The sequence below is a fragment of the Pelodiscus sinensis genome, chromosome 6, assembly GCF_052426305.1.
Source record: "Pelodiscus sinensis isolate ZL-2025 chromosome 6, ASM5242630v1, whole genome shotgun sequence".
NCBI lineage: Eukaryota > Metazoa > Chordata > Testudines > Trionychidae > Pelodiscus > Pelodiscus sinensis.
The window spans coordinates 72,659,953-72,672,323 of record NC_143057.1 but is presented as its reverse complement, the minus strand read 5'-3'; the positions used below and the strand labels follow the sequence as shown (position 1 = coordinate 72,672,323).

Here is a 12,371-nt window from a genome sequence, read left to right as displayed (position 1 = left end):
CAGATGTTTGAGACCACCATGTGAACAAAATTCTGTTGTTTCCAACAATCATTAGTAGTTATTTGTCTCAGCTTAACTCTACAAAATTGCTAAATTCTCTATTCAGCAAGTTCTATCATGAAATGATTGAAACTGAATTTCACACTAACTATTCAGAAATTCTTTGCTAGTCATCAGTATTAAAAAAAAATGCCCATACTTTAATACAAACTGCAATCTGCCCACAACTCTGAAAACACATTTACAATGAAACATTAGCAACAGAGAAGACACTGTAAGCGTAACTCCTTCACTCAATTTTAGCTATATCTTAGAGAATTGATGCAAAGGTTAGCAGCACCAGTCAATTAAAAAATGTAAAGGAAACTGTGAGATGTTTTAGATACAAAGCCCCACATTTTAGTTTAAAGATTTCTAACAAGAATATCACTGTGCTTTCAGATAAATAAAGCAGTGGTACAGTTCTCATTCTGCTTTTATTTGTGTGTGCTAACAGAATTCCTATAACTTACATACTATGAAAAAAGAGTAGGTAAATAAACCATAATGAACCGGGTGTCAAACATTTTTTTAAAAATTGCAATTTTTAACCACATTTTCATAACATTAATTTTAGCAAAAGAAAAAGTCAAAGACAGAAATATGTATAATGCACCCATAAAATTGTAGTAGAGACAACAATATGAAAAAAAGGAAATTTCTCCCAATAAATATAAACAATATGCAGGTTAATGAACATACAATACAAGGTGTTCCACTCATAGCTTGCATCAATTTTGGAGGGTAGCAGAGACTCAGATGCTGATCAAAATACACACAAACATACAGGGATTACCATAGATTTCATATTTATATCACATGCACACATACACACATTCTTCATATCTAAGTCAACAATAATCCCCTAGCATAAAATATGAGGAAAAATTAATGTCATTTTGAAGATAAGCATGCATTTTCCCATTAATAAATACTATTATAGATCCTACTGTATTGGATTGAAAATAACTTCAGCTGAATAAAATTGCATGACATGGGATTTACTTATCCTGTATGTTCATAGAAACCACTTGTTCTCTGACAGCACTCATTCTTGACAATTTATGGCAGCTGTCAGCACCCAATTTGTTCCAATTACTGCTATGCATAAAGGTATAACAATCATAAGGATTTATTAGTTGATTATTGTAAAGGTGACAGAGTCACAATCGCCTTAAAAAATGCAGGCAATAAGAAAACTAGATAATTAGAGAGATTTAAAATTTCCCCTGGGTTTGATATTTATCATAATAGCTGCTTCTTATTAGCAGCCTAAACTTTCTATAGTATCTCTTTTTTATCAAACTAGACTACTTTCTGGCTCAACGGGACATAGAAAAAACATTTACTTCTAGTTGTGGTAAATCTGTAACTAATTTATTCGTCAGCTGTCTGATCTGGATATTCAAATTATGTTTTTCAATATTGTTGGTGTATATAGTATAATACAAACATTTGCATGAAAAATTAATCTTTGGGAGGTTCAGAAAACTATCCCAATATTCACATTTACCAGAACTTACACTGATTGCCCATAAGCCTCCAGATTCTGTTGCTCTCCAGAAAAATCCCTACATAAAGTTACCTGAGACAATCTCCTGGTCCCTAGACCTTGGTGCCTCTAACCTTTGTATAATCTTTAGTAGACTGAGTGCTCTCTTTCCAGGTCCTAGTTCCTGTGTTTAGAAAGCCACCTAGTTTCATAGTGTTATTACACAGAAATCCCTCATGTCTAAATTTATTTGTATTCTTGAGTCTCCCCCAGGTCTTTTGTTCAAGATTGTTCTGTGTACTTTTGAATGCTACTATATATATAAAATATATAAGTAATTTATATATATATCTATTCTAGATTTATATATTTTAATACTCTGATGCACACATTACACTAAATCTCTAGCCTGCAGTTACACTCTTGTTCTTGTTTACCCAGTAATTTTACCAGTTCAAATACTGTACAGTGTAAACTCAATTGAACTTTGTGGGTACATTGTACTAGAAGAGGATTACAAAATGTTGTTTCCAATTATTTCATTGCATTCAGGTACACAGTTAATATTATGGCCTATTTTAATTACACGAAAAGGACAAAACTGGCAAGCAGGGTACCCACCCTGGTGTGCGCTGGAATAAGGAGTACATTTTATTATTAAAAATAAGTTTCACTGACCCTTTGTGAAAACAATTGGTTCCAGACCAATTTTCTTTTCTGGCAAAGACAATATAGGAGAAAAATTCCAGAATAAAGCATTTTGTGTTTGGGAGGGACTTTAGGTATGAAATTGGGAATATGTAAAATATATAAATGATGTGGGAGATTATATATAGATATATATATTACAAAGAGAGAGAGTGAATATACGGATTTTATCCAGAAATAAAATTATATCTTACGTGTTACTCAGCTAACCAGGATAGTCTGTGTACACACTCACACTCACTCTTCTGGTTGGCTGAATAGCATTCCAGACAGATTTTAATTGGATTATCTAGAGGTGCACTGCTCCAACCTACTAGTTCATTTAATGCAGGCTACAGGTGCAGTGATACAAGCCAAACTGGCTAACTTGCACAGATAAGACTCTAGCACCATCAGGAGACTGTAATCCTGACCATAGATTGGGTGGCAGCCTGGTAACAGCACAGGAACTTTATGCAGCTCCACTGTCAGTCCTGTGACAGCAAGGCTGCCAAGGCTGCCATGCAAGAGCCTTCACCAGCACAGCAGTCTTCTCTGTCACCTGGATCTCTGTTCTATTATCCAAACTTTACATTATCTGAACCCCCATCTTGGCCCATACTGCTATGGTTTGGAGAACAGGTTTCAGAAATTCTTTTAGAAAGAAACACACACACACAGTGACCAAGTGCCACACTCCATTTGGAGTATGTGTTTTGGTAGCCTTATCGGTAATCCTTTGCCTCATTGGACTGAAGTCCCAAAATAAGGTGCTTGCCTTGTTAGTCACCTGGCATGATGATGGGTGTGGAGGGGGGAGGAAGGAGGGAAGAGGGATTCTGTGACCTGGCAAAAGACTGGAAAAGGAGATTGAAAAGTGAAATTATTCTGCTCAGGAGCATTTTCTCCAATATATGAGGAAGAATAGACCCAGCATCTAACAGCCAGTGAGAGGGAAGGGAGCCTGCCTGCCTCCTTGGACACAGATCATCCTCACAAGGCCTCACAGGGGACACTAAGGTATTTATTGTTTGTACTCATTCATGCTTTATATGAGTAAGTAGAAGAGCAGCAAGGGGCTAGAGTCTAGGAAGTTTTTCTGTGTGTCAAATGCTTCACCACCACTGCATGTCTCTGGAGAGAGTTAAATTGTAAGCCAGCAGCTTCTCAACCTTGCAATAGGATTCTGGGACAGTGATATATGCAACTGGGGCATCATGGGAGATCAGCATTCTCCCTAGGAGCATCATTTCTGTGAAGGCATAGCAGACAGTCCGTGCTCAGGACATGTGCCAGAAAGAGTGTGGGTAGCCTGCTGAGACACATTCATGGGAAACCACAGAGTTGGAGTCCCTTCTCAGCAGTCCAGTTGGTAGCTGGACTGGAGCCACCAGCTGGATTCATAACATACACTGTTCTAAAGGAAAATATATTTTCTGAGATCCATAAAGCAATGCTTTTAAAATATATATTCTGCATTTATTCCTCACAAATTCTGCTGACATTCATGAGTGCTCTGCAAGCAGAATAAATGTAAAAATGTGCCATAGAGAACTGTATTGTGGATCAAAGATGTAACTTGTTCCCTAAATAACAAATGAATATCTTTTTTTCTATTTCTCTTCTCAATTTGTTCCATTTTTTCTATTAGTGGAAACACTCTCCATCCAAAAACATGGTTTCTTCCTCAAACTATACTGAGATATGGAAATCATTTAAGATAGAATTTTAGCATGGATTATACACAAATTACTTCTAGAAGAGAACTGCTAGTGCCTGAAAATTAGAGTAGGAAGAAGTCCTTATTTAAGATAAACGTAAAGATGCCCAATCGCTAAGCTAAGTAGGAAGAACACTTCACAGTTTCCCCTTCAATAGCTTAAGCATATCATCTCTTCTAATACTAGAATCAAAAGATCTTATGTCAGTCCTATTTTTTATTGAAACAAAAAACAGGACTATGTAGCACTTTAAAGACTAACAAGATGATCAAATTCGACACTGTACACTTAAGTTTGAATAAAGACTCTAATTATCTTACCCATTACAAAGATAGCTTCCCCAATTATCATCTCTAATATCATTAGCTCACAGACATTTACCCCCCCCCCCCCCATCCCACTTCTGTTCTGAAATTTGATTTGTCCTTTTCATGTGTGTTCATTTTTTTAAATTGTATCCTTTGGTATATATGGTTGTGACAATTTTCTTCCACTATTTGATCTGAGGAAGTGGGTATGGCCCACAAAAGCTCACCACCTAATAAACCATCTTGTTAGTCTTTAAAGTGCTACATAGTCCTGTTTTTTGTTTCAGCTACAGACTAACACGGCTACATTTCTATCACTATTTTTTATTATTTGCCTTACCACGGACCAAAACATCTTTCTGCTGGATGTTATCAACACAAAAGAAAAAGACTGTACTCCTCCCCAAACAGTTCACAATCTAAACCTAAGACAAGAGTCGGCAGCTAGATTAAGACAGGGGGAATACAAGGAAAAAAGTGATAAAATATTGATCAGTATGATAAGTAGGGTATCAGTGCACCAGTGACTTAATAGGTATCAGTTTGTAGTGGACAGCACAGCAAAAGGGGGCTTTTAAGAGGGGTGCTGAAGGAGGACATTAAGGTAGCTCTGTGGATATTTATAAGAAACTCTTCCCAAACATGAATGGCAGAATGCACAAAAATTTTACAAGTGGGTGGGAGGCTAACATGATTGGTTAAGAGGAGAAGGAAGTCCATATTTCAGTACTAAATGGGGTATGGATAAACCATAAAGGACCTTGAAAGCGAATACAAACAGCTTATGTTTGAGGAAAAAGAAGGAGGAGCCAGTGGAAGGATTCAAAGAGAGGGGTGATATAAATTAAAAGCTAGGAGAAAGCTCTTCTTATCAGCATGATGAATGGATATGAGTAGGGCAAGACTGCAATGGCAGAGAAAAAAGGATGCAATACTTGAGAAACAAGGTGAGGAGAGCCTGGATGACCAGTTTTAGTAATAAAGGCTACATCTTAGACATGTTATGTAGAAAGAATATGCAAATTTTAAATATCACCTGGATGCAAAGAGCCAGAAAGAGCTCCTAAATGAAGATGGCACCCAAGTTACAGACCTGCATGACAAGCAGGATAATAGTGTTGTGCACAATAACTGAGAAAGTAAGTGTGGGGGAAGACACAGAAGTGCTCTGATTTAGCTTCATTTAGCTTGACCTACTGGATAGACATCCATAAATTGTCAGAAAATTTTGTATGAAAAAAGAGGACAGAGGTCTGGAGGACAAAGGAAGTTCTGTATATTATCAGCATGGAAAAGGTAGTTTAATTTGTGTTTGTGGAGGAGATCAAGGATGGAGCCTCCAAAGGAGGCACAAACAGGTTAGAGAGGTAGGAATACAAGCAGGGCAGAGTCATGGAAACCAAGGGGAAACAAAAATTCAAGAGGAACAGCATGGTCTCAAACTCTGACTTTGAAGCTAGAGGGGACAATCATAATCTAGTCTGCCTGTATACTATAGTCCACTGAACCTCACCCACCCACTCCTGTAATAGACCAATATTCACTGAGTTAGTGAAATCCTCAAGTCATGATTTAAGGACTTCAAATTGCAGAAAAGCCACCTTTTACACTATTTTAAACCTCCAAGTGACTTATGCAGAGTAAGGTAAAAGCACTCTGAGGATCTCTGCCAATCTGAACAGAGAGGAACAATTTTCTTTCCTTCAAATATGGTGGTTGATTAAAAAATTAGCATGTGTGCAAGACCCACCAATTAGATACCTGGGAAAGTGTTATCTGTAGTAACTTAGATCTCCTCAAATAGGATTCCATCACTGGCCATTGCAAATACTTGTCTCAGACAACTTGAATGCCGTTGTTGGCAGTTCATCATATTATATCCTTCATAAACTTATCAAGCTCAGTCTTGAAGCGAGTTACATTTGCCCTCCTTCCTTCTCCCCACACACACACACACCCACACACACACACACACACACACACACACACACACACACACACACAGTTCTTTTCCTCTTGGTCAAAGGTGGCTGACAAGTCAAGGGGGATGAGGATCTTTTACTGGTTCTGAGATGTGCCCAGAAACAAGTCTGTGAATATTTCAGTATTTATATAATTTGAATCACTTTTATATCTTGAGGCAAACCACCAAAACCATTCAAATTATTCCCCAATTTTAAAATGGCAAAGGTTACAAGCAGTCTTTAGAAAAAGGTATTCTCTTGGTGTTACCCATCAGGGATCTTGATGAAACAAGTATTGTCAGGATGCCCACAAGTTTTTTTTTTAAAAAACCCTCAAAGCTATGTTACTCTTCAAGATGTGTGCATAATTATCTACACAATTATCTCACGTTCCTGTGGTTAAAGACATCTCTTCCTGCTTTGTAACTACTTCTATTTTAAATGTACATGTTTTGTCTTTGTTTAGGCTCTTTGCAGCAGGGACCATGTCCCTCTGAGGTCTCATGTTTTAAATTCTCATATTTTTATATATATATATATATATTTATATATATATATATATATATATATATATATATATATATATATATATATATATATATTTATTTGTTTGTTCTTATAAGCCACCTTGAATATTTTAAATAGAAAGGCCAGGTAAAAATATTAAAATAAATAAATGTCTTCATCTGTAAAATACTTTAGTGGTAATAAGATCACTTAATATTTAAAAAAAAAAAAATCAAAGAGCACAGCAAAGTCAATTGATGGAATTGAAAATCTCATCTTTTGGAGACAAAATTCTGTAGTAGATGAATGGAGAATAGCAGGTATTTTCCAAGGCATAACTAATACTCACATAAGACTGACTCATTCAACTACTCAAACTAAAAAATATTCACTCACTGCAAATGAGAAGGGGACAAAATGTACCCATATTAATCCCACATAATAGGCTATTATAAAATGCAACTTGGATTAATATATATATTTTTAAAAATCCGATTGACATCAAGGTGCTTATATACTAAAAAATTAAATGTATTTTGATTTTTCACATTATATAAAAGTCTGTCCCCGAGAGAATGTAAAATGTAATAGTATGACCAGTCTGCCCCATTATCTAATAGGATAAACAAAGGCACCACTCTAAATACAAGCATAGAGGGGGAAACATTAACACATTGATATGAAGAACATATGGCTCAGTTAATACGAATTCCATTCATGAATATGTACTTTCAACAATGACCAATTCTATTGATTACAAAGCATCAATATATTAGTCATAGCATCTACAAATTTTTAATATTCTACTTTGACAGACAACTACCCAAAAGGAATAAGATTAATGCAGTTTACCAGAATGTGTTGTAACTTTGTAGGATTTAACTAAATATTTAAATATCCCAATAAGTAGCTACACGCATTTAATACTTCTGAGATTTTTTTTTCCCTATTACAAGCTTATACAAATGGGCTGTATTCACCCTGACCTACTGCAGTAAAACTGCTTGAGCTTGGTGACTCAGATTTATATCATTTCCTGAACTCTGACAAAGATCCCATAGATTGAATCCTTTGAGGGTTAATTGCGTCAATATCATATTTCATTGCAAAAAGAGCTGTGTCCAGTGCTTTTAAGATTTTCAATTTCACCCACATGGTACATTAAAAATGAGGACGTCTGTTTGTCTTATAAGCATTCTGTAATTCAGGATATGTCTTTCACCTCTACCAGCAAGCCTGAAAATGTTGCCACATGGAACCTCCTGCATCTTGACTGTACTTCTCAGTGCAATGTATCCACATCTGAAAATCATCCTATGAATAGGTAAAATCTGCCACCTACTGGTCAAGCAAATTATTTTTCAGCATCACAGTGAGGACTGCCATAAATGCAGGAACATGTACTTATGCTTAAAGCTCAGTGTGTCCTTTACAAGGAGGACAGACCGTTACAAGGAATAGTTTTAACAATAAGACTCACTGTAATCATCTGCTCCAATCTCCAGAGTACTAGTAGGATATAATTGCACACACCTGCCAATAAAATCATCCCTTTTGCCAGCATCTTTGTCCCACACAGTAACATCAATAATTCCACCTCGCTCTTCATAGAGATGAAAGTCAAATTGCTCCCTCCACTGAGGATTTAAAGTTTTTGGCACAATCTGAAAGGAAAGAAAGACATTATTGCACTGTGCAGCCATGCTCTTTCCTGAACAGTGAAATTAATCTTTAGATGTTTCCCAGAATGTCTTACTCATACAATTAATGGCTTTAGTGCTGATTTTTTAAAAATAAGGCTACCAAACAGCACCATGCTCCTGTTGCACATAGTATCAACCTCCAGAATCTCTCCGTTCATTATCACTCAAAGTCTGTAAAACAATGAATTTGCCCTCAGAACTGAACCATTTTTCTCTAGGAGTAATGATTCCTCATCTTGAGTGACAGGAAAATGACAAAGTTGTCTTTCTAAAGCAAAGCCAAAAAAAACCCTACCTGAAAATGACAAATAGTCTTGAAATTGAAAGCACTTAAGCAGCAACTGCAGTCAACCAACTCTGCATGATCTCCTCCTCTTTTTCTTGACATTATAATATTTGGAGTTGTAAGGATGAGGAAAAAAAATCAATTTACCAAACTAATTTGATATTTATTTTTAATTACAGGAGCAGATGCAAGTACTTAGTGAAATATCAAGTCTTAATTTATTGTTGAATTCAGGTTGAAGTGAACAACTTCACTGGTGTATTTTATTCTGGATATCTCTGAGAAGAAGATATTCACCTTATGCAATAACTGCAGTTCTTCAAGATGCATGTCCGTATGACTGTACAACTTCAAGTATTCATGCAACCTGTGCACCTATGATCAGAGATTACATGTGCTCCAGATATCCTTATGCTTTGCACTAAGAACACAAGGCTGTACAAGCAAATGACTCTCAGTTCTTTCTCTACCGTGAAGTCCTTCAAGACAACTCTGAATCAGAGAAGGCAGAAAGTGGAGCATCCATAGGGACACACGTCTAGAAAAATTCCAGTTATTGCACAAGATGAGAAAATTCTCCTTCAAGGAATCATAGAATCATAGAACTGGAAGAGACCTCAGGAGGTCAAGTCCAGCCCCCTACCCAAGGCAGAACCAATCCCAACTAAACCAACCCGGCCAGGGCTTTGTCAAAAATCTTTAAAAACCTCTAGGGATGGAGATTCCACCACCTCCATAGGCAACACATTCTAGTGCTTCACCACCCTCCTAGTGAAATAGTTTTTTCTAATATCCAACCTAGACCTCCCCCACTGTAATTTGAGACCATGGCTCCTTGTTCTGCCATCTGTCACTATGTGAACAGCCTTTCTCCATCCTCTTTGGAACCTCCCTTGAGGAAGTGGAAGGCCGCTATCAAATCCCCCCTCACTCTTCTCTTCTGCAGACTAAACAAACCCAAATCCCTCAGTCTCTCCTCATAGGTCATGCGCTCCAGCCTCCTAATCTTTTTGGTCGCCCTCCACTGGACTCTCTCCAACGCATCCACATCTTTTCTATAGTGGGGGACCCAGAACCGGACACAATACTCCAGATGTGGCCTCACTAGAGCCGAATAAAGAGGAATAATCACTTCTCTGCATCTACTGGCAATGCTCCTCCTAACGCACCCTAATATGCCATTCGCCTACTTGGCTACAAGGGCACACTGTTGACTCATATCCAGCTTCTCATCCACTGTAATCACCAGGTCCTTTTCTACAGAACTGCTACTTAGCCATTCAGTCCCCAGCCTGTAACAATGCTTGGGATTCTTCTGTCCTAAGTGCAGGACTCTACACTTATCCTTGTTGAACCTCATCAGATTTCTTTTGGCCCAATCCTCTAATCTGTCTAGGTCACTCTGGATCCTATCCCTGCCCTCCACCATATCTACCTCTCCCCCTAGCTTAGTGTCATCTGCAAACTTGCTGAGAATGCAATCCATCCCCTCATCCAGGTCATTAATAAAGATGTTGAACAAAACCAATCCTAGAACAGATCCTTTGGGCATTCCACTAGAAACCAATTGCCAACTTGACATCGAGCCATTCATCACTACTGGTTGGGCCCGACAGTCTAGCCAGCTTTCTGTCCATCTTACAGTCCATGTATCCAATCCATATTCCCTTAACTTGCTGTCAAGAATATTGTGGGAGACCATATCAAAAGCTTTGCTAAGTCAAGGTATATCACATCCACTGACTTTCCCATATCCACATAGCCCTTTACCTCATCATAGAAACTCATCAGATTGGTCAGGCACAACTTGCCCTTCCTGAATCCATGTTGACTATTCCTGATCACTTCCCCTCTTCCAAATGCTTCAAAATGGACTCCTTGAGGATCCCCTCCATGATTTTTCTGGGGACTGAGGTAAGGGTGACTGATCTGTAGTCCCCTGGATTGTCCTTCTTCCCTTTTTTAAAGATGGACAGTACATTTGCCTTCTTCCAACCATCCGGGATCTCTCCCAATCTCCACGAGTTTTCAAAGATAATGGCCAAAGGCACTGCAATGACATTTGTCAACTCCCTAAGTACCCTCGGATGCATTAAATTAAATACATGGATTTGTATATGTTTAGTTCTTCTAAATAGTTCCTAACTTGTTCTTTCCCCATCAAGAGCTGTCCACCTCTTTCCCATACTGCATTGTCTAGTGCATTAGTCTGAGAGGTGAGCTTGTACATGAAGACAGAGGCAAAGATAGCATTGAGTACTTCAGCTTTTCCCACATCATCTGTCACTACGTTACCTCCCTCATCCAATAAGGGCCCCAAACCCTCTCTGATCACCCTCTTATTGCTAACATGCCTGTAGAAACTTTTCTTGTTATCCTTCATGTCCCTTGCTAGCTGCAATTCCAATTGCTCTTTTGCCTTCCTCATAACTCCCCTTTATTCTCGAGCAATATATTTATACTTCTCCCTAGTCACGTGTCCAAGTTTCCACTTCTTCTAAGCTTCTATTTTGTTGTTTAAGCTCACCAAGGATGTTCCTGGTAGGTCAATCTGGTCGCCTACCACATTTGCTTTTCTTGCTGCAAATCGGGATGATTCCTTCCTGTGCCTTCTTTAAAAGACTGCCAGCTCTCCTAGACTCCTTTCCCCTTCATGTAAGCATCCCAGGGACTCTCGCCCATCAGTTCTCTGAGGGAGTCAAAGTCTGCTTTTCTGAAGTCCAGGGTGTGTATTTTGCTACTCTCCTTTCTTCCTTTGGATAGGATCCAGAAATCTACCATCTCATGATCACTGCTTCCCAGGTTGTCACTCACCTCTACTTCCCCTACTAGTTCCTCCCTGTTTATGAGCTGCGGGTCAAGCTGCACATGGCCCCTGGTCAGTTCCTTCAGCACTTGTACCAAGAAGTTATCTCCAACATTCTCCAAAATACTTCCTGGATTGTCTGTGTACTGCTGTATTGGTCTCCCAACAGATGATAGGATGATTGAAGTCCCCACGAGAACCAGGGCCTGCCATCTGGAATCTTCTCTCAGTTGTCCAAAGAAAGCCTCATCTACCTCATCCACCTGATCTGTCGGTCTATAGCCAACACCAATTACAACATCACCTTTGTTGTTTCCATCTCTAAACTTAACCCATAAAGACTCAACAGTCTTTTCTCCCTGTAAGTACTGGAGCTCCAAGCAGTCATACTGCTTTCTTACATATAATGAAACTCCTCCTCCTTTTCTCCCCCGCCTGTTCTTCCTGAACAGTTTATACCCTTCCATGACAGTGCTCCAGTCATGCGAGTCATCCCATCAAGTCTGCGTTATTTCAATCAAAGCATAGATCTTTGCCTGGGCCAGGGTTTCTAATTCTTCCTGTTTGTTTCCCAGGCTTCTTGCATTCGTGTACAAACACCTTAGATAACCAGTTTATCTTCCTACCTTTGTTGCTTGTTCCTCCCTGCGATCCTTCCCGGTATCCGACTTCCTCACTTACCTCAGGGCTTTGGTCACCGTCCCTCAACGAAGCTAGTTTAAAGCCCTCCTCACTAGGTTCACAAGCCTGCCCGCGAAGATGCTCTTTCCTCTCTTGGTTAGGTGCATCCTATCTCTTCTTAACAATCCTTGTGCCCGGAACAGTGTCCCATGGTCGAAGAAACCAAAGCCCTCTCCC

The 12,371-nt window shown here is 38.7% G+C and overlaps 1 protein-coding gene across 5 annotated transcripts in view; it reads right to left on the bottom strand.

Moving 5' to 3' along the window:
* MCTP1 (multiple C2 and transmembrane domain containing 1) overlaps window positions 1-12,371 on the bottom strand; it is a 395,876-nt gene that overhangs the window by 171,501 nt on the left and 212,004 nt on the right. For all 5 annotated transcript variants that reach the window (XM_075932144.2, XM_075932147.2, XM_075932145.2 and 2 more), the window contains one exon: window positions 8,252-8,382. In XM_075932144.2, the coding sequence (XP_075788259.2) occupies window positions 8,252-8,382 (131 nt within the window). The remainder of the gene's footprint in view (window positions 1-8,251; window positions 8,383-12,371) is intronic.